The 27,115-nt window shown below is 42.7% G+C and overlaps 1 protein-coding gene across 5 annotated transcripts in view; it reads left to right on the forward strand.

The window, feature by feature from the left end:
- Positions 1-27,115, forward strand: part of LOC309708401 (nucleosome-remodeling factor subunit BPTF-like) — a 57,362-nt gene that overhangs the window by 13,916 nt on the left and 16,331 nt on the right. For 2 of the 5 annotated variants that reach the window (XM_082536397.1, XM_082536399.1), the window contains exons 5-28: positions 537-797; positions 1,253-1,450; positions 2,450-2,638; positions 2,847-3,022; positions 3,896-4,075; positions 4,395-4,576; positions 4,852-4,983; positions 5,716-5,845; positions 6,420-6,555; positions 6,842-7,114; positions 7,246-9,331; positions 11,906-12,030; positions 12,815-12,943; positions 13,391-13,541; positions 13,888-13,927; positions 14,190-14,412; positions 15,473-15,622; positions 20,634-20,764; positions 23,298-23,412; positions 23,832-24,049; positions 25,471-25,711; positions 25,837-26,114; positions 26,357-26,470; positions 26,748-26,909. In XM_082536397.1, the coding sequence (XP_082392523.1) occupies positions 537-797; positions 1,253-1,450; positions 2,450-2,638; positions 2,847-3,022; positions 3,896-4,075; positions 4,395-4,576; positions 4,852-4,983; positions 5,716-5,845; positions 6,420-6,555; positions 6,842-7,114; positions 7,246-9,331; positions 11,906-12,030; positions 12,815-12,943; positions 13,391-13,541; positions 13,888-13,927; positions 14,190-14,412; positions 15,473-15,622; positions 20,634-20,764; positions 23,298-23,412; positions 23,832-24,049; positions 25,471-25,711; positions 25,837-26,114; positions 26,357-26,470; positions 26,748-26,909 (6,020 nt within the window). The remainder of the gene's footprint in view (positions 1-536; positions 798-1,252; positions 1,451-2,449; positions 2,639-2,846; positions 3,023-3,895; positions 4,076-4,394; positions 4,577-4,851; positions 4,984-5,715; positions 5,846-6,419; positions 6,556-6,841; positions 7,115-7,245; positions 9,332-11,905; positions 12,031-12,814; positions 12,944-13,390; positions 13,542-13,887; positions 13,928-14,189; positions 14,413-15,472; positions 15,623-20,633; positions 20,765-23,297; positions 23,413-23,831; positions 24,050-25,470; positions 25,712-25,836; positions 26,115-26,356; positions 26,471-26,747; positions 26,910-27,115) is intronic. The other 3 variants (XM_082536398.1, XM_082536400.1, XM_082536401.1) reach the window with 3 other exon arrangements.

The raw sequence follows: 27,115 nt of genomic DNA on the forward strand, positions 1-27,115 counted from the left end.
ACCTAAAATTGACCCTTACTAGAATCTAGCTCTATTGGGCTGCTTCTCAGCAAATTCTTCCCAGTTTAACACAAGTGATTATATAGATATTGTACGTGCTACTTATCGAAATCATAAACAGTCTAACGCTTCCACCATTCATAACATCAGGAATCCATTGAAAGGCAGTTCTCTTTTCTCCTAGTTTATGTTTAAAAATAAAGTCCAATCTTGTTATATAATGTACTCACATGGCTCATTTTTCATTATCATTGCTATTATTTCAGTCATCATTTCTATCAATCCATCTACTACTTGTTGATTTACTCTAATAATTAAATAAAAAAGTCTTCATCAGTTTTCTTACGGACATTTAGATGATCATATACTGAGAACATCTCAACCACCAACATAAACATACGAAGAGCAAATGTGTTTTAACTCTTTTTTTTTTTTTTCCCCAGTCCTTCAAATTTTCTTGTACCTTCTCTTGGCTCAGCCCTGAATTTGACTTTTTCTTTCGTTTATTTCACTTTACGTCTTCCTCTTTTATCCAGAGGAGATCCTGGAACGATTGCGGGCTAAGAAGGAGGAGGAGCTGGAAGAGGTGAAGAGACGGGCTGCTGAGGAGGCCCTGAAAGCGCAGATGGAGAAGGAGAAAAGAGAGGTGGATGTGGAGAAGGAAGACGAAGATGTCAAGTTGAAGGATGAAGGACAGCAGGAGGCCAAGATAAAGGAAGCGGCAAAGGAAGAGGGGGAGCAGCGGACAAAAGAAGAAGAAGCTACAAAGAAAAAAGTGGATGGTGCGAAAGCTGGAGGTAATTATGTTTCTTAATTTTTTTTAAAACCCATAAAAATATGACCAAATATATGCTACAAAGTAATAATCATAGGAAAACAAAACATGTATGCAGCCGTCTTATTCTGCTTTTGAGCCTTGAACAAACGACATCACTGCAATCCTGTGATTAGTTATTGATTGATGAATCAATTTCACACGTGTTTGACCTATTAAAATGCTGTGAGCATTTCAAGACAAGCCACAGGCTGGCAATCACAAAAGGACATATGCCTATTCACATCAACGTCTTGTTGGGACTATGCTGCCCTCTGTGATAAAGAGGCATTTAAAAAGAGCAATAGCACTTTTATTGCACGTACTCTAAGAAAGACAATACACAAACGTGCCCAATCATCACTTCCCCTCTCCAGTGTCTCCAAGTAACCAATGCATTATCAACATATTTACAATGTTGCTGCTGTTCATCTGTAGTCGGTGAAGCTCCTCCCACTGGCCAAGAAGGCAATAGTAGCATCTCAGATGGATCCCTGCTTCCAGCAACCTCTTCTCCAACGCAAACGGTCACTGCAAGCTCTAGTGTGGCCGCCGAGGCTCCGAAGCCTCCGGCCTCGACCGCAGAGGCTCTGACGGAGGCGTGTTCCCATATGGAGGTCTCTAACAGCAATGAAGGTAGATAGATAATATTTAAGGGAGAAATTGCCCTCGTTAAGCTGCTTTTGGAGATCTGCTTCCCTGCTACAGTTTGCAACTTCACGGGACTGAGTGATGAATCTCATTTTCATTCCAACATTTATTCCCAGTGCTTTGGTGTTCCTCTTTGCATGTTGCTCTCATTCCGTCTACTGGCTTTTGTGTTCAGTGGTGTAGTTACTTCTTGAATATTGGCTTTTGTCTTGAAACTGTTCCAGTCATTTCGTGCTTTAACTCAGTTCCTCACACTTGCTTTCTTTAAAGAGCTAAGAAGCTGGTTGTGTTGTGTTGATTCGCAATCACATTGCATTGTCTCTGCAATCAGCACGACTAGAAACGCTCCTTTAACAGCTAGAGGCAGCATTCACATTGTCTGGTTCTTCAAAAAGCTTTTCTTTGGCTGCTTATTTGTAATTGCTTGTTTGCAACTGCTGCCTTTGATTAGACATTGCTCTGTTTATTAATTGCTTTTGTTGGGTTGATAGCTCAGTTACGATGTGCATATACTTCTCCAGAAAACTGACTCATCTTCATCATTGATGTCATGTGTGCACAAGCCTCATTGTTGAGCGTTTCTTTCTCTGGACTAGTAGCCTTTAACTTTCAAGTGACCAATCGCTACACCTGAAGTGTTTATGTGCTGCATGCATTAGGCATGGCTTATCAGCAGAGGGAGCCACAGCCCCAACATTTTTCAGAATGGTCAGAAGAAAGTTCCTGTCTTTACTGAAACTGAAAGATTTTTTTTAAACCTATATATTAACCCTTCACTTTTTGACCAAGTTTTTAAAGGCTTGGTATTCATTTTTCTAATTTACAATATGTGCTGTTTACTTTTGTGTTGTTGGGTTAAACGATCCGTGAAATGTGTCTCGGATTGTTACCCACGGAATAGCACAGTTGAGTCACATTACTCTTAATTAACCTGTCAGCTCTGTATATGATTAAATTTACATTTATTGTATTTTGCCTGTTCAGCAGAAAACCCGCCATCAAATTCTGTTCCTGTCAGTGGCGATGGCATCCCCAGCCTAAGCCAGCCTCCCCACCCCATTGAGGAAAACAGTAACAGCAGTACTGGAGCTGGTGTCCCTCCGAGGTGTCCTGAACCCCCAGACTTGGCTGACAAGTCCTCCCAGTCATCCCTGGCGAGCCTTGATGATGCAGGTCTGACAAAACAGCGTTATGTGACTACATTATACTGAATGATGCTATATTATACTACCTCATTATACTACCTCAGAAGATAAACGATCCCAGAAGAAGCTGTTCACTATGTCTTACTAATCCCCACCACACTGTATATTACTGAGTTTATTACTGAGCTGTGTATCACTCCCTCTGCATCTGAGTGAATTGGACATTGCATTACCAGGGGACGGTAAAGACTCCACCAACGGTGAGGGGACAGGTCCCGGTGCTAAGAAGTCATCAGCAACTCGCATGGTGACCCGGCTGAGAAACCCGGACAGCAAGCTGAGCCAGCTGAAAAACCAACAGGTCGCAGCTGCTGTTCATGAAGCCAATAAAGGCTTCAAGGAGGGCAGAGAGGTAAGAAACCACCAATGGATTTGGGCTTTTAGACTATACATGAAAAATTGGTGCCAACTTCCTAACATGGGCGTTCAGACCGGCATTTAGATTCATGACGTTACAAGGAACACAAGGATTCCCACAGATTCTTTCAAAAAAGTCTTAAACAGTGTTTTTTTTTTCCTTAAAAGTATTATTTTTATTTGCGATACTTTGATGCTTATAACTAAGATATATTCTAATGCTTTATCCAACAAATCATATTGTCTATTTTTTTTTTTATTGCTGGCTGTAAAATTACAGTCAGCAATAGTAAATGTAAGAGAAAAGGGAGGAGGAGCTTGTTTAAGGATATAATGAAAGGTTCAGGGAATGCTTCGTTATTGCTGGTAATAATTTTACTGTGACTTGGAAAATGCACAGAGACAACATTGGTATTGAAAATAAACATACATTATCATCTTCACCTGAACCACCTACTGTAACGCTGGATATTACGATATAACGCGGCGGTTGTTCAGGCGTGTCATACTCATACACGTTTTCATAAGTTTTTTTTTTTTTTTTTTTTTTTACTTTAGCTAATTTCAAAGCTGCATTGTCAGTGTGGGTAGTTCAATTCAGATTACTTTTATCTATATAGCACCACTTAAGGCTCTTAAAATTGTCATGTTAGGACCCTAAAATAATGGAGAGAAAGCTCCAACAATTGGGAAGCACTTAGCAGCAGTGGGAATGAAAAAGTCCCTTCTTGCAGGAAAAAACCTCTGGCAAAACCAGGGTCAGGGAGGGGCAGGCATTTGCTGTGAACAGTTGGGAGTGATGGGAAGAAGACAATAGGGACACGTTTTCCATTCCAACTGGATTTTCATTCTTTGCTTACTTTTTTAGGTACTGGTAGTAAACGCACAAGGTGACATCACTCGCGTCAGCACACGCAGCAGCAAAGATGTGGTAATGAAGGGGACCCTCAGCCAATACTTCAAGCTTGGGCAGGAGGGCAAGTACCGCATCTACCATAACCAGTACAGCTCCAACGCCCTGGCCCTCAACAAGCACCAGCACAGAGAGGCAAGTAGCATGACATCTTTATTTCTAACATTTGAATGTTCTTTCATTACTGCATCTGTCTGCCTGGCTCTTTGGTTACGGTATTCTTCTGCTGTTTTTATTTGCATGTGTTTCTACTGTTTTTATGGTAGTGCTAGTCACATTGAAGTTGTCCTCACTTGTGAACATATGTGTCTTTACTTGTTATATGTGGCAGTTTACACCAGTTACTATCTAGTTACAGATGTGGAATTAAGTTCCAAGTGAAAAATCTCATTCAGTTCTTTGAGTTACTGGATTCCAATTCCCAACTAAATTCCATTTATCTGTTTGTTTACAGGACCATGACAAGAGGCGGCATCTCTCCCACAAATTCTGCATGACACCAGCAGGAGAGTTTAAGTGGAACGGATCCATTTATGGCTCCAAGGTTCTGACTATCTCCACATTGAGGCTCACTATCATTCAGCTGGAGAACAATGTTCCAGCACCATTCATGCACCCGAACTGGGCGTCACACAGGTATAAAAGGATATAACAATAATATCTCATGTGCTCCACTGGCTTTGTTTAGTGGGTTTTAGGTTTTATGTCATAACTTGCTAGTGAGGTTAACATCTTTCAGTAAATCAGTTACTTTTTGGGTCAAAGTAGCATTTTTAACAGATGTAAAAGCAAATCGTGGTCAGACTGTCCGCTTACAAATATTCTGTAGCCTAAATCTGAAAGAACCCAGAGTACAGGAGGAGGTCGAAACATGCTAAAATGTTGTTTTTGTTTATTTTTTTTCTTTCAAGGACCAATTGGATCAAAGCAGTTCAGATGTGCAGTAAGGCCAGAGAGTTTGCACTGGCTCTGGCCATCCTGGAGTGTGCAATCAAACCTGTGGCCATGTTGCCCATCTGGAAGGATTCACTGGGCCATACCAGGTATGAAAATCTTTACATATTTACAGTGCGCACCATACATGCTGCTATCGCTTCACAAACACAAATAAATTGAGTTTTACAAAAAAATTCAAATACCTTGAAGAGCTCAAACAAGCTTTCAGTGCACGTACATGGGGGGGATGTGCATGCAGTTAACTGGCAGAGCTGATCTTACCCAGATCAGATCAAAAGGCCCACCCTGGCTGTGAGGCATAATATTTAGATTGCAAGTCCACAACCAGCCACCACCCACCCCTGCCTCTACGACTGCTTCAGCAACACAAGGGCTCTTTTGAAGAAGTGATTGTCCAAGATTTCACAAGGTTAAGAGCAGAATGTGTGTATGTGTAAGCCCGAACTGTTAGTAAGTGAGAGAGAAAGTGGCGTTTCAAGGACTTCTATCAGTGTGTATATGTGGGAGGTTTTCATGGAATGGTTTCAAGACTTGCTGTCATCTCCTCATCTTTAATCAGAGTTTGAAAGGAAGAAGTTTTTGTGATCCATCGCCATGTATGATGTTATCACATGCAGCAATGATAATATTGTTGATGCAGCACAAATTTCCCACGTGTGGGACTAATAAAGGTTATCTTATCTTATCTTATCTTATTCTATGAAAACAAAATTTCAGATGCAGATTGCTCAAAAACGACTTGTTTTCTGCTTCTCTTAGCATAAAGATGGAAACATTTAAAATGTACGAGCTGTATGACAATTTAAAATGCATTTCAGGTTAAATCGCATGACATCCATGGAGCGTGAGGAGAAAGAAAAAGTAAAGAAAAGGGAGAAGAAGTTGGAGGATGAGGAGACGTTGCAACAGGCCACCTGGGTCAAATACACCTTTCCAATAAAACATCAGGTAGGCGCCGCACAAATTGCTGCAGTTGAACTGATTATTTAAATTCTGGCACATGAATTATTGAATGGATGATGGATTTCATATGTAAACCTGGATAAGCTCATCCAGAGATTAGCACATCATTTCAGATTGGACCATGTGTAAATTTGTACTTAATACTGTGCAGGAAGACCACAGTTAAATGACAAATATGTAAATGGTAAGATAGGCAATCATGCTTAGATGCACTTGTGAAATGATTGTGCACTAATTTTAATGGTAACTGCAGTGTGTCGGTCTAATCTACATCTGCATTGAAACTTTGGAAAATGAGTCCTTTTAGTGGGAAACACTGAAGTGCATGTTGTGCATACATGCATGAGGGCCGATCAAAGGCTCTTTGATGCAGAAAGTTAAGCTCTGCTGTGAGTCATTTCCCTCAGCAATTAGTGATCGGTGTGCAAATAACTTTGTAACCTTAAAGCTCTTTGTATGATCACCCTCTTAGTTTCCCACCACATATTTCCCCCCCATGTGAATATTTTCGCTTTACCTGATTCCTCTTTTCTTGCCTACTTTCTTGTCCTACATGTAGGTGTGGAAGCAGAAAGGAGAGGAGTATCGCGTTACAGGCTACGGGGGCTGGAGCTGGATCAGTAAAACTTATGTGCCACGATTTGTTCCCAGACTTCCAGGAAACACCAACGCCAACTACCGCAAAGAACTGGAAGGTGTGGAACAGGAGGCTTTTATGGCATATACTGTGCTTTTTAGTTATTAGACAGATTTGTACCTCATTCAGTTATTTTTACGTGTTATTGTTTGTGTTTATTGGTCAACAGTGAATTAAATTTCTCTGGATTTATGGTGATGTCCTGGGGTATTTAATTTAATTTTCTCAAAAGTTCCCAGTAAATTCAATTATTGATGGTCTGTCCTGCTAATTTGCTCAGTTAATATAATAACAATGTGTGAGCAGCTTAATATAAGGTTGTCCTCTCATTCTGTTTTTCAAAGATGCTAAACTTGGCAAGAAGTGTACTCTGCTGGACTTGAGTCGACGGCCTAGTGTAGTCACACCAGAAGCTCAGGGAGCTGTTGCAACAAGCAGCGAAGCCACAGAAGAAGACTCCTCTGGCCTCCCCAAGCCACTGACAGATCAACAAACGTCAAATGAGAAGAGGGACGAAGAAAAGAAAGAAGATTTAGATGAAAAGGAGAAGGCGAAAGAGGAATTGCCAACGAAGATGGAAGTGGATTCAACAGACTCGCCGTCAGATGAAGTGCAAAGTATGACTGATTAACATTGCGTTCTGTTGCATGTATACTATGAGTGGTCATTTACTTTAAACTACTTCAGCTCTAATACTTATGATTCTAATGTAAAGAAACACATTTAATCTGAATTGTTTTCTCTCCAGGTTCCTGTATTCAGGAAGATAAGGATTCCCTGAAAGAGGAGCCAACAGAAAGCCTTCAGCGACCATTTAACTACGACGTAGTGGATGTCAGCAAAGGCTTCCTCACCCGCATTGCTTACAAGAAGAAGGTCAAGTCCTCCAAACTGGACAGTCTACTTGAACGCAGAGTGAAGCAGCACATTATCGAAGAGAGGCAAAGGGAACAGGTGTCAGCCTCCAAACCCCAGGAGCCTAAACAAGTTTCATCCACACCAACCCCTGCTCTAAGCACTCCGGTCCGGCCACGGTCACCACTCAAGCCCCAAGCTCTCACTCAGACACATCTCACATTGGGTGAAGCTGTGAAAGTGGAGGAGAAACCTTCCACAACTGAAACTCCAGGGCAAGGAGAAGTTGGAGGACAAAAAGTAGAAGGGGAGAGTCGGGATGAGCTCTCTAAAACTACAGATAAGATTGTCACTCCTCTTCCTTCTCCTGTTATAGACTCCACACCCAAAGACAGTAGCAGTACAGGTGAAAATTCAAATTCACCACAACACCAAACCACCTCCTCGCCCCAGAAATTGGTGGAAAATGAAAGGACTACGGGGCCAAAGGAAGCTAGTTCAGGGCAAGAGGTTGTTAAACTCCCCAATGTGCAAGAAACAACAGCTAGTTCTTTAGAGCAACAAGCAGACTGTGTAGCATCAGATGTTACGAAGGCTGCGCTTACTGAGAATGAAGGGTCTGAGGAACCCAAATTAAAACTGAATGCTGCAGTGACATTTAGAAGTGGTCTTGACCAAAAAGACAGTCAAGACACAGCTCCTTTAAAACCGATTCCCCAAAACACAGAAGTTTTAGGCTCAGTGCATTTGAGCACAGAGGAAAACGGTATGGGGCCAGAGGATAGTCAAGACAATATGCAAGATATTGGAGATGGTAGGACTGTAACTGGCACTCCCGAGCCACTTTCTCCTCTCCCTCAGGTAAATGGTAATGATGGTTTTGGGGGTGAAAACATGCTGGGTAACTCTGTGGTGAGCTCAAATAATGGCATGCTCAACAACAGGCCTCAGCCCAAAGTGAACAGTATTGGGAAGGATGAAGATGAACAACGGCTTGCTGTGTCGCTGAAAGACACCACGCAGCAAAAGCCTCTAGTGAACGGGGATCTTGCTTCTTTAAACACTAGCACAGAGGTTAGGGTCAAAGAAAATTGTTTAGCTTCTAAGGTAGAGGCAGAAAGCAAGATTACAAATTCTGACCAAGATTACAAACCTCCACTGAAGAAAACAAAGCTGGAAAATAACGTAGACACACCCGCAGAGCATACTCCGAATGTTCACAACAGCACATCATCTTTTGAGTGCACAGAGACCAAACCCAGTCTTGGCGTCAAGATCATAAGAATGGCTCCCTCTCCTATACCTTCAGCGGAGGAGTCGAGTCTGAGCGACGACTTTGCAGAGGAGAACGGCAGCGGTGGGGCGACAGAACCAGTCAAGACCATCATCACACAGGTAACCACAACCTCCACCACCACTACCACCACAGTACTTTCCACTGAAATGAGGATAGCCAAGGTGCCGTCGACGACATCTGGAGAACCGGTGGTGCCTGTAGTGTCGACAACAGAGAGCAGCGCCGTGTCTACCCTCACAACCATGACCAAAACAACTGTGACCAAAATCCTCTCCCCGGGGCTCGATGGCCAGTCTGAAGACAGCCAGAGTGAAATGGTGACACAAGAGCAGAAAACAACACTTTTAGCTTCTGTAGGCGAATCAACTACTGACGCCAGCGGTAAAACCTCAGTGTCGTCTGTTACCGTGAGCGAGGAGGACTCGTCAACAAAGGGCCGTGTGCGCCTCCTCAAGTTCTCCCGCACTAAGAAGACCCGCTCGGACACAGCTCTTCCCTCTTACTGCAAGTTTGTCACCAAGAGCAGCCGGAAGAGTATTTTTGTACTTCCGCACGATGACTTAAAGATCCTGGCCAGGCGAGGCGGATTCCGTGAGGTGCCAGTGTTTAGTTACAATGCTAAGCCAGCACTTGATATCTGGCCGTATCCTTCGCCCAGGCCTACGTTTGGCATCACCTGGAGGTAAGGTCCCATTCTCAGTTTGTCTTCCTCACACACGTCTTACTTACTGTCCTCTCTCTCTGAAGCCGGTGTGTTATTAAATTCTATTATCTGTATTGAGTCTTAGATAAGATCCATATTTCTTTAAGCATGAATAGAAAAAGCAAAAGTGGAAGCAAGTTGATCTTTAAAGCCTAGAAGAGACATTGCCAGCTCATTATCTTCATTATCATTTGTTTCCTTTTCTTGTCTCCGGCGGTGGAAACTACTTAGGAGTTTAATCTTGTTTGATCCTGTTTTTATCATTTCCGAGCATGGGCATCCTGAGCGTAACTTCGTAGGTCTGGTTATTTCCCATGTTCCTTTGATTGGTCATTCAGAATTGGACGTAAGTGTGAATGTGAGCATGAATGGTGATCTGTCGGTCTGCTGTAGGCCTGTGATAGCCAGGCAGCCCCTCCAGGGTATACCCTCCCTCTCACCCTGTGATAGCTGGGATAGTCTCCAGTCAGACCGTGACCCTGAATTGAATAGACTGAAGGAAATTTAAAAAAACAACAACAACGATCGTGGCTCAAGAGTTGGGAGTTCGCCTTGTAATCGGAAGGTTGCTGGTTCGAGCCCCGGCTTGGACAGTCTCGGTCGTTGTGTCCTTGGGCAAGACACCTCACCCGTTGCCTACTGGTGGTGGTCAGAGGGCCCGGTGGCGCCAGTGTCCGGCAGCCTCGCCTCTGTCAGTGCGCCCCAGGGTGGCTGTGGCTACAATGTAGCTTGCCATCACCAGTGTGTGAATGTGTGCGTGAATGGGTGGATGACTGGATATGTAAAGCGCTTTGGGGTCCTTAGGGACTAGTAAAGCGCTATATAAATACAGGCCATTTACCATTTACCATTTACATATTGCTTTTAACTGTTAATTAATGGCCATTCAGAGGGAGTATATTTCAAAATATGTAAAATGCGAGGACATCCTCCTTGGTTCATAAGCTGAGTTCCCTGGTTGTATCCCGGGAGGAGATGCAAATTTCTTGAGGCTTACATCAGGTGGGGCGTAAAAATCTGTCAAGTCAAATATGTGGAAATACTTACTGTGTTAACTCCTTTGGATGTGTTCGGAGTGCTCCGATGGTTTCAATGTCGCCTTACTGCAAGGCGTTTCTTGGTTCAAAGGCAGTTGGAGGCTTTCTTTAGAGCTCATGATCGCCCACAGTTAAAAAACACGTGCTTGTTATGTTAACTGGTGATTCTACCCGCTGTGAGTAAAAGAGCAGGCCAAAGGAGCTGTCTTTTTTCAGATTTTGGAGCAGCATAATCATCGAATTAGAATTACATTAAATGGCTTTTGAACATCATGGTATAACCAAGGTTATCCACTTTTATCAGATATTGTGAGGTTCCGCTTCATGTCATATTGTGTCCAGCAGCACTGCAATTAAAAACGTTCTTAATGAGTTCTTTTTACTGGACTTCTCATTTCTCTTGAAATGTAATATCCAGGAAATGAGCTCAAAAATGCAGCATTTCACAGTGTAAACTCTCTGTAACCACACTTTCTTTTCCTAAGAAGAAAACTTAAGTAATGATAGCCAGAGCGCAAGTGTGACACAGTGCGTAATCATCTCTGTATTGCTCTGTGGTTCTTGTAGGATTATACAAAAGCAGTTTTTGTGTTTCTTCTAAGTTTTATAAGCGCTCGCTTCTCATCCTTCCCTTTTAAACAGTTTCCCAGCTTTGGCAGAGCGCCATGTCCTGGTGATTTATTGTTCGTTATGTCTTCATTCTTCCTGTCTGCCGTTCGTGGCTTTGGCCTCGGGTGATGCTGTAGCTCTGACTCTGGTGTCACACGGGGACCTCTGGTTATTTTGACCCGACCTCAGAGTTCCAAAGGAGACATGAATCATTCGGTGGTCGGAGAGGTGTCACGATGTTCGCTTTGCGCGCTGACCAAGCCCTGCAACCCAGGCATATTTTTCCACCTGCGGTTACACATGGGAAAGGGAATATCCACCAGACCCCGTACACATAATAAGCCCTGTGACGATTGTGTTTTTTCAGATGTTTAAGATGCCGTTAATGACGATATCCAAATGCTAACCTCATTGTCATAGCAGTCATAACGATATAAGGAAGGGATTTTTCCTTCTTTTGGAAATTATTTATTGATGGATGAGATGTTGTTGTCTATTTCTAGACTGAGAAGAGTCTGTTATGTTCAGAATTGTTTACTTGCTTGATTTGCCTTGTAGAAATAAATAGCCCTGCAGGGATCTGTTCTGTTTCTTTAGTGGAAACAGGCGTGAAGTGTCAACATCATCACCAACAACTCTCGTTTGTTTTTATTCTGCCGCTTCCAGACCCATGATCGTGTTTTCTGTAACTCTGAGTCAGTCATTTCAGTGACACCTTAAGTGCTGTCAGTAGTGTTTCTAAGCCTGATTCAAATATTAATTTGCACTATACAACAACGAGACAGGGAGCACAGTGGTGCTGTGAAAGGAGGAAAAAGGCTCCTGTTTCATGAGGCCTGTTTGTGTGCATTATTTCTTTGGAATAATGTGGTAGATAATTTAATGTAATCGGTATCTATCTGTCCAGGTATCGACTGCAGACAGTTAAGTCTATGGCTGGAGTGAGCCTCATGCTGAGGCTCCTGTGGGCCTGTCTGAGATGGGACGACATGGCCGTGAAACCGTCCGCTGCTGTCGGCACCACGCGTACAGGTAGACCTTCAACAGTTCCAATAATCATTTACAGTTTTCATCCATTTTCTGTGAGGAATGGCAACAAACTCCTACAGAGGTGTTATGCTAAATAAGTGCTTCCAGCTACAGCTTGGATTATAAATGTTATTTTTATTTATTTATTTTTCATTTTGAGGTAAGTCCAGATTTTTTTTTCAGGATTTTATTTCAATTGGTTTCTTTTTACTAACTTGTAATGCAGCGATCCCCAACCTTTTTTGCGCCACGGACCGGTTTATGCCTGACAATATTTTCACGGACCGGCCTTTAAGGTGTCGCGGATAAATACAACAAAATAAAACTAGTACCGGTACCGAAAAAAAAGAAGATTTATTCATAACACACGTGAAACGACCCAGAAAAACCGAGTAAACGACAAAAACGATAACAAAATAACGCTAAAAACCCTGAAAACCATATATTTCACACCCGAACCTCAACTCTCGCGGCCCGGTACCAAACTACTCACGGACCGGTACTGGTCCGTGGCCCGGGGGTTGGGGACCGCTGTTGTAAGGCATGGTAATCTTTCCGGTCAGCAACTGCTGTCTTCCCAAAAATTCCAACTTGTAGTGTCTTTGCTTCTTGATGTCCTCTCTCTCTATACTTATCCCTGTGCTGGCCCAACAGAATAATAGAGAAAACATGTGCAAAACATTTTTGGGCATCACTGTTTTTATGTTGGAGTGCGTTTCCTCCATCTTTTCGGGCTTTCCTCCTCATCACCATACCAACCCAGCCCTATCCCCACTCATTGCTACAGAGACATCAGATACTGAAATCACCACCACCGAGATCATCAAGCGCCGCGATGTGGGACCATACGGCATCCGCTCAGAGTACTGCATACGCAAAATCATCTGCCCCCTTGGAGTGCCAGAAACTCCAAAAGGTAAAACAGACTTTTCTTTTTTCACATTTATTAAAAAACAAACAAAACAAAATCGTCTCATGTCGTTTCTCACCATCAAACACAAAGTGAAACTATTACATTGCTAACTCTTTGTTAATAACAGAAATATGCAAACCTGTTTTGAACTTTTAAACTGTATAAATAAAACCATACTATAAATGTTTAAATACAGTTTTTTCTTTCTTCTGTTTGGTTTCCCTGCAATAGTTGGTTGTTGCTCAGTATTTCAGCATTGGATATGCTGTCTTTGTATTATTTATTGCTAAATATTGGTTTTAAAGGATGTGCAGTCTGTTTTAATTTATATTTTACAAGTTATTATTGTAACCAGGCTGTAAAACTGACACATTTACATGGGCCCCGTTTCTGTCCAATACCAAATGTAATTACAAATTGTCGTCAATCATTTGTTCATCTTTCTGCCAGAAACCCACACCCCACAGAGGAAGGGTCTGCGATCCAGTGCCTTGCGCCCCAAGAAGCCCGAGCCTGCCAAGCAGACTGGCCCAGTGGTGATTGAGACCTGGGTAGCCGAGGAGGAGCTGGACCTCTGGGAGATTAGAGCCTTCTCAGAAAGGTCAGAGTCACAAATTTAAGCGGAATATGTTTGCGCGTCCTGTGTAGGACTAATTATATTAGTCAGTATAGAAACATGCCATACTGAGAGCCAGATATTGTTCCAGAAGATTTCTTTTCAGAAGAAGAATTTTCTGACTCAGCTAGAAGTAAATCGTCGGGTTAGATTTGTGCGAGATATGCTGGAAGGTCTAAAAGTTGATTTCACTGGAGGTTTTTTTTCTTTTAGTATTCTAGACATCCTACTTGCATATTACTTAAGAATTTGACAAATTCAATAAATTTCTAATAATCTTTTAATTGTTCTTTTTATCTTTTAACCTTTTTCACATATTCTCATTTCACAGGGTGGAGAAAGAGAAAGCTCAGGCAGCTGAGCAGGCCAAGGTGAGTGAGGTTCAGTTTTTTAAGTCTGTTTTTTCATTTTTATCAATTTATTTTATTTTATTGTATTTATTTATTCAATCATTGATTTATTTTTCAAACTTACGGTAAAACTTTTGTCTTTGTGAGAGTGGGGAAAAAAAGGACATCTGTGGTCCCACCTGGATAAAAAGATAAACAAGTCCAGGTCACGGTATTTTATTGTTTTGGGGCTTTTTTAAAAATAAATAAGTTAATGTTGTGATCAACTTGTTTATTCTTTCAGAAACGTCTTGAGCAGAAACCAGGCTCAGTCACAACCCCAGCAGGAAGTCCTGCAACACCTGCTGCCACACCCAAAGTGATCGTTGGCTCACTGTCAGGCCAGGGCACCCCCGGCACCAAGGTGGTCCTGTCCACCAAGATGGGGACCCCTGTCACATTCCAGCAGAACAAAAACTTCCAGCAGTCGTTTGCTACCTGGGTGAAGCAGGGTCAAAGCACACAAGGTACTTTACAGTGTAACTAATAATCAGCATTTGGAGTATTTTTATAATATCCTGAATACTAAATAAAGTTGTAGGACCTATCAGAACAATGCTTAAGATCTATATATATCAACAGATGCTGGTACCAGGAAGTGGATTTGTTTTAGAGCTATGTGAACAAAAAGAAATAATTAAAAATTTAAAATCAATTTACAGTCTAACTATTCTAGTCATGGATTAGTAATTTGTTTACTGAACACAAACTGAACCAGTTGCTCACAATTGACTTGATTTACTGCACTTGCAAGGGAGCTGTTTCAGAAGACAAACACACACACACACACATGCACACAAACAAAAGAGAACAAACTGTGTATGTCACCATGAGCCATAACTGATCTTCATCAAGGCTGGGCTGTTGTTATGCTGGATGCTGGCATCCGTGTCAGAGGTGTTGCTGCACCCTTGCATCTCCATGACAGCAAACATCTGATTGTTCTTAATGGAAATCTCACTGGAGCCACAGAGATGAGGTCCTCCAACTAATCCGACTGCACCCCGCCCTGCAGCTTTTTCAGCCGGACAGTTCCTGTCCCCACACTGCCAGAGGATCGTGGGCTCCTCTGGATCATGAGCACATGCAGGCTCTTACTTAGGCCAGCGTTTAGCTTCATTTTGTTTCCTGTTGACCGTGCCTGGGACATGCTGGGTTCATGTGTTCATTGCACAGCTGCAGGCTGTACTCATCCAGAAATGGAGAGCAAGTCCTTACCACAGTTTATGCACAGACGGGTGACAGCTTGCATCACCTTCAGAGGAGGCCATAATGCATAAATGTCTTAAATATGTTTTGGTGCTGGAGATGACATTTTATTAGGCATAGCTCTTTTCTAATTTTTAATTCTCTTATTTTTTTATTAATTCAACTCAGCAAACTGTAAAGCATTTCTAAAGTGTGTTGATTTCCTGTGTTGTGTCTTAAGCACAGTGGTTATGTGCGTTAATTAGAAGGGAAATATTATTGAATTTGCAGTGTTGCTGTATTTAAGGTACCTTTTGTTTATTTCCTTCCTTTAATTAGGAGCGGGCTCAGAGACCACGGTGGCCACATCTGGTGGGCACACTTTCCAGATTACGGGAACCTCTGTTGGTGGAAAGGTTGTGACCACCAAGCTGCCACTACCTGCCAACAGCAAGATCGTCACAGTCAACGTGCCAACTTCGCAAGGAGGTATTGCTGGTTTTAATAAGTCACACCTCAGAGGCAGACCTCGGGCAGCATTTCTTCTTTCCGTCCATTTGGGGGATGCATGTGTGTTTGTTTTCATTGCCTCACATCAGATCCACACCAGCAGCATTTAAAATGTGTCAGAGGGGCCAAATTAGATCTGGCCCATGAATTGGATGCCATTGTAAGTAATTTAGCGTACTAACCACACACAGAGTTCTCCAGGGGGACTGAGCTTGTCTTTATTCATTTCATAAATGTTATTGGTGCCAGCTGCTGCAAGCCGGACTTTTTGAACCTTTCAAATCAGGCGTTCCTTTTGTCCTTGAATGCGACGGTCAGCGAGCCAACAACACGACTTAGGGGAACTGCAGGGCTCAAGTATCAGGATAGCTGGTCAATATTTAAAGCACTCTTTCAGAATCAGTCACACAGCTGTCGCAGATTCACCATGGTTCAAATGCGACCATGTTTTTCTTAATGGGCATGAAATTACATGCATCTAAAATACTGTATTTAGCTTGGTTCAGATCTAGATTTATCACCCTGCATCGCTGATTTGTTCTCTGATTCACTGGTAGCTTTAGTTTGCTTTTTCAGTTGTTCTCTGGCCCCGTTTCTTTACCCTAAAATATCGTACATCATTTCAAGCATGGCTTTCTAAATTAAGGACATGAAACGAATTGTGAAAACAACTGATGTAGCCAATATATACGTGTGTGTATATATCTTATGATAATAATGGGTCAGAAAAGTGGTTGCGTGTAGTGACAAGCTTCAACTAGCTGACAATTTTAAGGAAAGTGTTCCTGATGTGGGGAAACAGTTTAATGGCTTCTTCCTTTGTCCATCCTCCATCAGTGATTAAATTGTTTGTTGACAGATTTCTATTACATGAGAATTAACGTGCAACTGAATTATCATTTACTATTTAGTTTGGGGCTTGGTTTCACTACAATCATTTGCATTTGTAGATGTGAATGCAATGCACTTCTGTTTTGTCACTCCAAAGATAAAAATATATATATATTTGTTGCCTGTTTAAAGGGAATGAAAAGTAAGAATGAATTTATTAGGACTGTTCAATATAACGATATATATCGGATGACAATATAAAAACATCTATCGTTTCATTTTACGCTATCGTTTGTTTCGTGGTGTCGCAAAATAAACTGTTTACGGCAATTTCCTTTAATTGTTTTGATGGTCACTGTAGTGGCTATATTAATTTCTTAAAGTTCTCTCTTTCTCTTATATTTAATATAACCACACTACACACGGACAAGCGCATGTTTTTATACGTTGCCGTTAGCAACAACGACGGTATTTTCCACATAAACCTTTCACAACAAAGCTCAAAGATCCTTTTGAGACTTTTCAAAATAAACAGAATCACGTGAAAGAGTATGCCGAGTATTTACGGATGAGAAGCAAATAAGAGCCGTCAGGTGCTAAGAAATAAACCTTGGACTCAAACGTTAGAACAAGCTTTTCCCTGCAGCACGCCGTGTAAAAAAAATACTCACAAAGAAAACGGCGGCCGTTACAACTTATGTCTAAAAATGTATAGTTTCATCGGTTAAAACACTCGACTCCAGGTACCTGACGCGCAGCTGGAAACACTTCCCGCAAGTCGAGCTGCCCGAGATTCACAGAATTTACAGAAAATGTTACATTTTTGTGATTTATATCGTTATCGGGACGATAGAATTCTTATATCGGGATATGAGATTTTGCTTATATCGCACAGCCCTAATTTTTATCCTACAACTGTATGCGTTAAATACAACTTAACAGTGGACCGAATGAGAGGAACGTCTTTCCAAACGTAACTCTGTGTGTAATGTTTGAGATGATGTAAAGCAGCAATGCAGAGACTGCTGAAGTTACTGAAGGCGATAAGATCATTCAACAAACGTGGAACTTTTTCAACTGAATTTTGAAAATAATACTAGTAAATATTGTAATTTATGGCCATTGGCTCCTTCTTTAAAAAATATTTTAGTTTCATACACAATTTTTAGGTCCTATGAATTTAGATGAACTCCATCCCTGCTGTATTCTATTTATGCAGAGTATATTATATACTAAGGCCCACAATGTTAACCCAGAACCTTCTTTCTGTGAGGCAGCAATAATAATCACGGCACCAGGTTGGCGTACCGTATTGTACCAGACTGGTCTGCACCAACCCCATTGTGGTGCCCAGTGTGAGCCAGCATGAGTCACTGGTTTGGTGTGGCACACCGTGTCTGCTTCTGTCTTGTTGGCGTGGTATTCTTTTAAGAAGATGTTATTTTGGTTGGATGGTTTTTGGGATGGTAGCCTTGTGTAGTCTGAGGTTCTAAATCAAGACTGTGGATTCAAAACTGTAGTATCTGTACGAACGCCTGTGCTTTTGAGCAGTTTGAAATGTCAATATTGACACCTTGGAGGAGACGGTGGTTTGTTCTGGACACCGTCAGTTCTGTCTGTGGCCCTGTCAAATTATAGGGATGAATGTTGCTCAGCACTTTGGAGTTGTGGCCTGTCATGTTGACATGCTTCATTAAACTGCTGACAGCTCTAATGTGAGTCATATCCAGTGCTATTATGTCAGCATGTGCTTTTAAACATTACATCTGTTAAAGTGAAATTTGGCTTCTCTAAATAAACACAAAAAGAATTCATCTGATGATTACAGCGCCGTGCAATAGTCCAGAGTCACGCGTCACATATTTCTATTTTGGTAGGAAAATTAGAAATATGCGCAGCGATGTAGGGCTGCACGATTTTGCATAAAATGAGAATCACGATTTTTTGGCTTAGAATTGAGATCACGATTCTCTCACGATTTTCTTTTCCAATATAAATATTTATTGCACTTATTAACTGCACATCAACTTCGTAACAGTTGAGACTGAACATAAAAACAATAAATAAACATAAAAACAACAAATGTCTCACGTTTTGTGGTTGCCGCAAAATGTTGTACTGCTTGTAATTCCGTCTCCACTGTTGCTCGACGCTGCGTGTATAGAGCAGGTAGTGCAACAACAGAAAAATAGTTGCGGGACGGCACCGTGTAGCGTTTGTCTAGGGTGTTGATCATTTTCCTAAATCCCTCGTTTTGCACAGTGTTGATGGGAGCCATATCTTTGGTCAGGTGATAAGTAATAGCCTCCGTAATTTCTTTGTGCCTGCGGGAGTTCGACGGGTATAGGGAAGCGCTGCATAAGGTTCCCGTTATTGATGTTTGGGTGGTTGACCGGGACGGATTTTCTCCTGTCAATTTCTCATCATCCCTGACGTGCTCTCCGTTGTTTTTTCCCTGCTAATTTTAGCATCACACGGCACAGCTTCTATATCACGTGGTATAAGGCTCCGCCCTTGTCATTTGTTGAGCAGGAAGAGTGAGCGCTTGTTTTCATGCAGATTACGTCCCGGATCAAAATGCGGTACAATCGTCGTCGTCTTTTTTTTTTTTCTTTCTTTAAATCGTTGTCATTTGGAAATGAGATCGCACATAAGTATGAATCGAGATCGCGATTTTGTAACGATTAATCGTGCAGCCCTACAGCGATGTATTGAAACATATACAAAAAATGGAAATAAGGCAAAAACAGAATTTTTACAAATAAGCTGACAAGATTGGAATTCATTATTTGGTATCATCACCTTTTATTCTGAAACACACACTGAAATCTCTTAGGCAAGCTTTCTTGTACTTTCTTGAAGTAGTCTTGAAGAATGGTTCACACTGCACATGGCAAAGTTTCAGCCAATAGCTCTTTGGGAATCACCTTGCTAGTGCAAAATCCCATTTACCCAGAAAACTGTAAAAAGAAGAAGGAACATTACAGTTAATTTTACACACCTCTTTAAATATATATTAAAAAAAAAAGAGGCAATCAATTGAAAATGAGAATGATGCTCACCAAGCATAAAGTGATTTTTCTTGCCTTTGAAGTTACCATGAAGGAGAAACTAAGTTCAGGTGGAGTGTAACCATTTAATGGACATATGTATTTATCCAGCATGACTGTTTGGTGCCCTGTTTGGTTTGGAAGGGCTTAAGGAAGTTAGGCAGGAAAACAAGTTTACCCTGAGGTCTGCTTCCCAGACAGGTAGCCCTCTATAGTAGGATTCCTTTTTTCTTTTTTTTTCCCCCCCTTCGTCTTTTTGAATAAAAGTGTACCTCTCCACTCACCGGAATCCCAACTCCTCGACCTCTCCAAACAGCCAGCCCATAGAAAAGCCTGTTTGATGTGTGTGACCAGAGCAGCAACTCCCTCAGTCTTACGACCGGGCTTAACGTCCCTGTTTGAAGAGGGAAACCCTTGATATATAGGTTTACCTGCTCGGTTGCGGTTGAAAAACCACAGCAATGAGGGAGCAGAGGGAAAAAGAGCCACGCTCTCATGGTTTCCATTTCTGCCGTCAGCTTCACGTGAGCTCGTGAAGGCAGAGAAACCCCGTGAACAGCTATGAAACGCCGGCTTTGTCAGATTAAAGTTAAGAACTAGGATGTGAAATTCATGCATAATATATGAGGGGGTTTCAGGTATGTTGGGGAAAACCCAACTAAGCTTTCAGTGGGCCTTTGAAGATTTTGTTTACCTGCTCAACTAATATTTACAAGTGCCGTGATCAAAAAGTGGCCCTCTAGCAAAAAGAGAAACTTACAAATAATCTATTCAGCAGAGTTAATGTAGGACCGCTGCTTCACATCAGAATTTACTTTAGTTTTGAGCATTTTAATCTTATTAAGAATATTTTTGTTTGTTTGATGTTTGTGTAGTTGTTAAATGTAAAGCAATAAGCAATCCAAACTTACTATTTACATCTTTGTCATGTATTTAAGCCACGTCTTTGCAGACACCATCACGAAAGTATTTCCTTCACGTCCAAATTTTCTTCTTTTCTTTGTCGTTTTTAGACTTGTAAAGCTTCCCTCAGAAACCTCATTCAAATGTTACTCACCTCTAATTTTTTCACCCTCCTTTCTGTCTCTCCACTCCTCTCCTCTCTGCAGGTGTGGTTCAGCAGAAAGTGCTGGGAATCATCCCATCCAGCACGGCAGGAGGTGCCCAAACCTACACCACATTCCAGCCCCGCACTACCACGCTCAACATCAGGCCCAATACCGCGGGCTCCCAACAACAGGTATAGCTGTTGTTTTCTCAGGTTACAGCTCTAGTTTGTACATTTTGTTCATAATTGTGTTGATATATTATTTTCAACCGTGTTTGCCAGTGATGGGAATCACCCAACACCCCACAATACAATTTGATTGCGTTTGATGATGAGCTTTGTGATTACCCCTCTGCTGTAAAAGGCTGATTGGGTAGGCTTACAGCAGAATATCCAAACTACGATAAATTGAGAGTGAGACGATGTAGGATTTTCAAATTGATACCATAGATGTGTCTAGTAAAATCTCGGACTGACCACGATCTCAAGGTCAGAGGTAAAGTTTTCTGAAAATCTTGTGAACAGAATAAATAGAGAACAAGGCAATGTAGGATTTTCAAAGCTACTAAAAATCTTGAACAAGTTTGAATCCCAGTGACATCAACCTCAAGGTCAGAGTTCAACCTTTCTAAAAATTGCCTAGGGTTCCCAAATTTATACCATAGGTGCATCTATTAGGATGTGCCTGCCTGCTTCAAGTCCTCTACCATAATCCCTGTCCCCAAGAAACCTAGGATCACTGGACTAAATGACTACAGACCCGTGGCTCTGACATCTGTGGTCATGAAGTCTTTTGAGCGCCTGGTTCTCTCCTATCTCAAGACCCTCACGGCCCCCCTCCTGGACCCCCTGCAGTTTGCATACAGAGCCAACAGGTCTGTAGATGACGCCATCAACATGCCCCTACACTTCATCCTGCAGCATCTGGACTCCCCAGGAACCTACGCCAGGATCCTGTTTGTGGACTTCAGCTCTGCCTTCAACACCATCCTTCCAGACCATCTCCGAGGCAAGCTTTCCCAGATGAATGTGCCTGATCCCATCTGCCGGTGGATCACTGACTTCCTGATGGACAGGAAGCAGCATGTGAGGCTGGGAAAGAATGTCTCGGACTCCCGGACCATCAGCACCGGCTCCCCTCAGGGCTGTGTTCTTTCTCCCCTGCTCTTCTCCCTGTATACTAACTGCTGCACCTCCACCCACCAGTCTGTCAAGCTAATCAAGTTTGCAGATGACACCACCGTTATTGGACTCATCTCGGACGGGGATGAGTCTGCCTACAGGAGGGAGGTTGAACGTCTGGTGTCTTGGTGCAGCCACAACAACCTGGTGCTGAATGCCCAGAAGACAGTGGAGATTATTGTGGACTTCAGGAAGCACACAGCTCCACTCCACCCCCACCCCCACCCCCCAATCATCCTGACTGACACCCCCATCACCTCTGTGGACTCATTCCGCTTCCTGGGTACCACCATCACCCAGGACCTGAAGTGGGAGCCCACCATCACCTCCGTCATTAAGAAAGCCCAGCAGAGGATGTACTTCCTGAGGCAGCTGAAGAAATTCAACCTGCCAAAACGGACGATGATGCAGTTCTACACTGCAATCATCGAGTCCATCCTCACCTCCTCCATCACCGCGTTGTACGCTGGAGCCACTATCAGGGACAAACAGAGACTGCAGCGTGTTGTGCGCTCTGCTGAGAAGGTGATTGGCTGCAGACTCCCATCTCTGCAGGACCTGTACACCTCCAGGACACTGGGGCGTGCAGCTCGGATCTCAGCTGACCCTTCTCACCCTGGACACAGTCTGTTTGACCTGCTCCCCTCAGGCAGGAGGCTCCGGTCCATTCGCACCAGAACCTCTCGACATAAGAACAGTTTCTTCCCCTCTGCTGTTGAACACATGAACAAAAACCGTATGACTGTTCCCACCACTAACACATGACCCTACGCTGTGTTCACTGCATCATTCCATGTTTGGCACTGATCACCACCTGCACTCATGTATATATCTATCTATCTACTTAGCACTTTTAATTCTTATTCTCATTTTTATTTTCATGTCTATTTAAGCTTAATTTATAACAGTATGTTTGCACTGAAGCACCGCAGCAATTTCCTAATGTTGTAAACCCGCTCAACATTTGGCAATAAAACCCTTTCTGATTCTGAGGCTTTTTTGGTAAGGATGTAACAGCCTCCCCACCAGTTGAAGAGCCCCCCAGTTGGCTCGATGCAACGGAGGCCCCCCGCGCCACAGCTGAGCTCCCATGCACCCACCCACCCATAACCTTGGCGACACACCAAGCAGGACCCAAGGCCCAGCCAGGGCCCCAGCCCGGAGATGGAGCGTCCCCAGAACCCCACGCCCGCCCCAGACCCACCCAGGGGCCTGGTTGGCAGAGACTGATAATAACTTTATACACATGCTCCCTATACAAAATTTTAAGATACAGATTATGGCAATTTGGGTACTCTGTTATGTATTTAGCCAAAGATGAGTGTAAGAGTGCTGTCTATAGAGAAAACGGTGTAGCTTTATGATAAACACCTTATAGCAAAGTCAAATTTTGTGGAACTTTTTATTTCTTTATTTGTCTTTAATCAGTCTTAGGCATGTTTCTTTTGCATGAACCCAACCTGGATCTTTGACCTAGTTTAAAAAGTAGCTGCTGGCTTTGGAATAATTCATTAATACTGTCTTTATGGATAATATCTTCCAGGTTCTGGCAGGTGGCAGTCAGATCCGTCCAGGAATGACAATGATCCGAACGCCAGTCCAGCAAACAGGACCAATGGGAAAGACGATACTTCGAACACCCCTCGTGGTCCAACAAGGTGATTTACATTCATTTTGGCTGAACAAAGAATAAAGGAGTACTGCTATCTGCTTTGGCAAACTAACCCGATCCCTGAAAGTATATTAAAGTTGCCATCATTGTTATAAATATGGGTGTTTTGGGGGGGATTTTTTTGCACCATTTTGTTTTCGGATTTGATTTTACCCATTATAGACTCTCAGGAATAACAAATTATAGGTTTATGTTGAATAAGTTAACACAGACTGTATAACAGACTCGTTACTGTAAGTAATCATATTCAGTGTCATGTAACACTGTCTCCCCACAAAGGCCAAAGTGTGGCGGGAAAAATGCTGAAAACTACTCAAGTTAAACTACTGGATGAGAGTAAAAGTGACCCACTGTTTATACAGTTTGTTGCCTGGTTGTTAAATTTGTGATATTGTTCTCTTTCAGGTCAGGGTGGACAGCAGGTAGTGACACAGATCATTCGTGGGCAGGCAGTTTCCACGGCAATATCTGCCGCCAGCCCCGTCGCCACGGTCACTGGCCAGGGAGTGGCCAGTCCCAACACAGCGGGACAGGCAGCAGGCCAGACACCACCCGGCACCCCACGAGCACAGGGGCAAGGCCAGGTCAAACTGACCCTGGCACAGCTCACCCAGCTCACGCAGGTTTGTGAGGTCCTGTCATACACAAGCAGCATATCTACAACAGGCAGCATTAAAATGAATTTCCCCTTATTAATTCACGTATGGAAAGTTGACTACTTTCCATGTGCTCTAAACTCTTGCAGCTTTTTTTTTTCTCTTACTCTTGGCTCTGTGTTGTCATAGAGAGGGGATATCCTCAGTATGGTCGTCTCAGGCACACGGCTCTGGCTGTGCCACCTTCTGTTAAATCCTTCTGTCAGTGAAGGGCAGGCTGTCGGTATAGAGTTGGCACAAAGCAAAGGTGGCCGTAAGGGGGGAGGAGCTAAATCAGCTTCTCTGAGAGAGTGGATCCGCTGATGGAGCACAAAAGGGATCGGTCTAAGATAAACAAGATGTTTTTTGAGCAGTCAGTCATGCAAAGTGACTCTAGTAGAGGCCAAGTGTAAAAATATAAAGCTGGAAGTGATCTTAATAGGCCTTTTAAAAATAAATAAATAAATAACAAACAGCACTGTGGCCTGTAACCATTTGATCTTGGTTATATATTACACTCATCCTGCTCTTAAAAGTAAGACAAATAACCTGTAGATATACATTTGTCTGTATACGTTTATCTTTAATTGTGTATTCAGATTTATAAATGTTCAGCTTGACAATTGTAGAATATTGCATAACTCCTATTTGATATTAATAGTTTTTTAGGGACTTTAAGTCTTTCTAAGACAAACTAGGGTTGAAATACTTGGAAATTTAACATTTCAACCAAAAGTGTTGATGTTACAGGACTTATTTTATATTTTTTTCTTTTAACTTTTATGTTGCAGATCACTTTAACATATACGGTTCTTCACCCAGTAAAGGATTAACTTTACATTCAATGAATGAAAAAGGCTTTACACTCATAAAAATATTGCATTTAAAACAAGACAATACCGCATTGCCCTTGTATCTGATCTGGATTTCTCTTAAAGAAATGGTGTTTTACAATTTTATGAACTATGAAACACAAAGTGGATGGTGCCTTAAACCACATACATGTTTTAAGCAGTGGCAGAAAAGTCAGAGACAGTGGCTCCTTCTGCTTGTTGGCAATTATTTGTTAACATGTAAAATGCCCTTTCTCACAATAGTTTAAAATAATTAAAAAATGATGGACTCCTGTGGATGCATCAGACCCATCAAAAAAAGAGTTCAGATGGGATTTTGGAGGGTTAAAAAGAAGGTCTCGTATACACAAGATGTACGCAGTGCTGATTTTCCTCCTGAACAAATTTCACCTGGTTGTAATGAGGTTTGGGAATTAGTGGGGGAAATAGGGTATTACTACTCCTCAGATAATGGTATGCAATCAACATTTGTTACAACAGGCAATTTATTTTGGATTAGACTGGACTGTAAAATTTTATTTACAAGCTTTCCCGTTCTGCTTCATCCCCCCACAGAAGCAGCAGGCTGGATCTGGTGTGGATCGGCAGGCTGGTGCCAGTGGTACTCAGCAGGCTCTCACGGTGATGGTTCAGGGCCAGGGTCAGACCACCGGCCAGCTGCAGGTCATACCTCACGGGGTCACTGTCATTCCAGGACCTGGTCAGCAGCTCATGCAAGCTGCGCTGCCCAACGGCCAGGTGCAGCGGTTCCTCTTCACACCGCTGGCTTCAGCTGCTACGCCCACATCAAGCACAGGTATGATAAGAGACAAATGAAGGGCAGATGAGGCCTTTGCATTAAGGGATAAAAAATAAGTGTGAAACTTAAATGTGATGTCTGAATTTAAGTGCATGTCTGCTGTTTCCTTTTTCTCCTTCCAGCCACAACAGCAACCAGTCAGCCCAGCTCCACCTCAACCAAAACTCCAGCCCAACCTGCTCAGCAGGCCGCTGCCCCGATTCAGACAGGGGCAGCCCCTCTGGCCACCGCCAGCACCCCTTCATCGGCCAGCCCTCAGGGCCAGTTACCCCCACAGACGCAGGCCCACATGCCCATCCAGTCTCCTACCTCGCTGCAGGTTAAAACACAGGAAGGAACGACCCAGCTGCAACTGCAGCAGACGTCCCATGTCATCAGTGTGTCTGGACTTCAGCAGCAGGTATAGTTACGACTAGCAAAAAAGTTAACTGCATCCTCAGTCACTCCTTTCCCCTCAAAGATGATGACTGTGACTTTTATTCACATTTAAAATCCTCCAGTGAAAGCCTCACAGCAGCCGGCAGTAAACCAGTTTGCAATTTGGTGCAGTCTGTGGATTTGCCATTGTTTCCCACTTTGAACTGCGATTCAGCTGACAGTGTGATTTGTTAAAATTGTGAATTTTCTGTGTTGTGGCTGCAGGTGTTGGCCCAGCTGCAGGCCCAGCAGGTTGGAGGCACGCTGCCACAGCAAATCAAGCTGCAGCTTCCCATCCAGATACAACAGAGTGGGACCACCTCAGCTCAGGGAGGACAGGTATTAGATTCAGCTTGCTACTCCAGGACTTTAGATCCTCAGAAAATACAGAATGAAAATGCGTTGGATGTAAAATTAAGCTTGTAGCAAAATTGTATTGCACATGTTCTAATGACCCCAATAATGTCATCATTGGGATGAAGATGTTAAATAATCTGATCCTTTATTCCTCTACCTTTTTTTCTGTATTTACAAAGCCACTTTAAAAAAAAAACAAAACTATCCAATGACTCCCCATTTAAAGCACAAGCTGACTGCCACACTCTGCTTTGCACAGATTGGGAACGTGGTTACCATCCAGGCCGCATCTGTCCAAGAGCAACTGCAGAGAATCCAGCAGCTCAGAGAGCAGCAGCAGCAGAAGAAGAAACAAGCTGCAGAAGCAAAGAGAGAGTTGGCGCTCAACGCAGCCAGCCAGAGCGACATCATTCAGAAACAGGTGTGTATGTACGCAGCTGTCACAGTCAGGTTATCATCTCACTCCAAAACTCCTGGCCATCAGTAAATAAACATTCGTCACCCTTCAACCTGGACTCTGTTTGATTTTACAGCTCAGATCTGTCTTTGTTTATAAAGCTTTATCCTGGCAATGCTTGTCCCTGTGTTTGTTTTTATCTGTATTTGACATTCTGTGCTGTGCTTAAT

The sequence above is a fragment of the Aulonocara stuartgranti genome (assembly GCF_965226115.1).
Source record: "Aulonocara stuartgranti genome assembly, chromosome: 6".
In the NCBI taxonomy this organism is placed as follows: Eukaryota; Metazoa; Chordata; class Actinopteri; order Cichliformes; family Cichlidae; genus Aulonocara; species Aulonocara stuartgranti.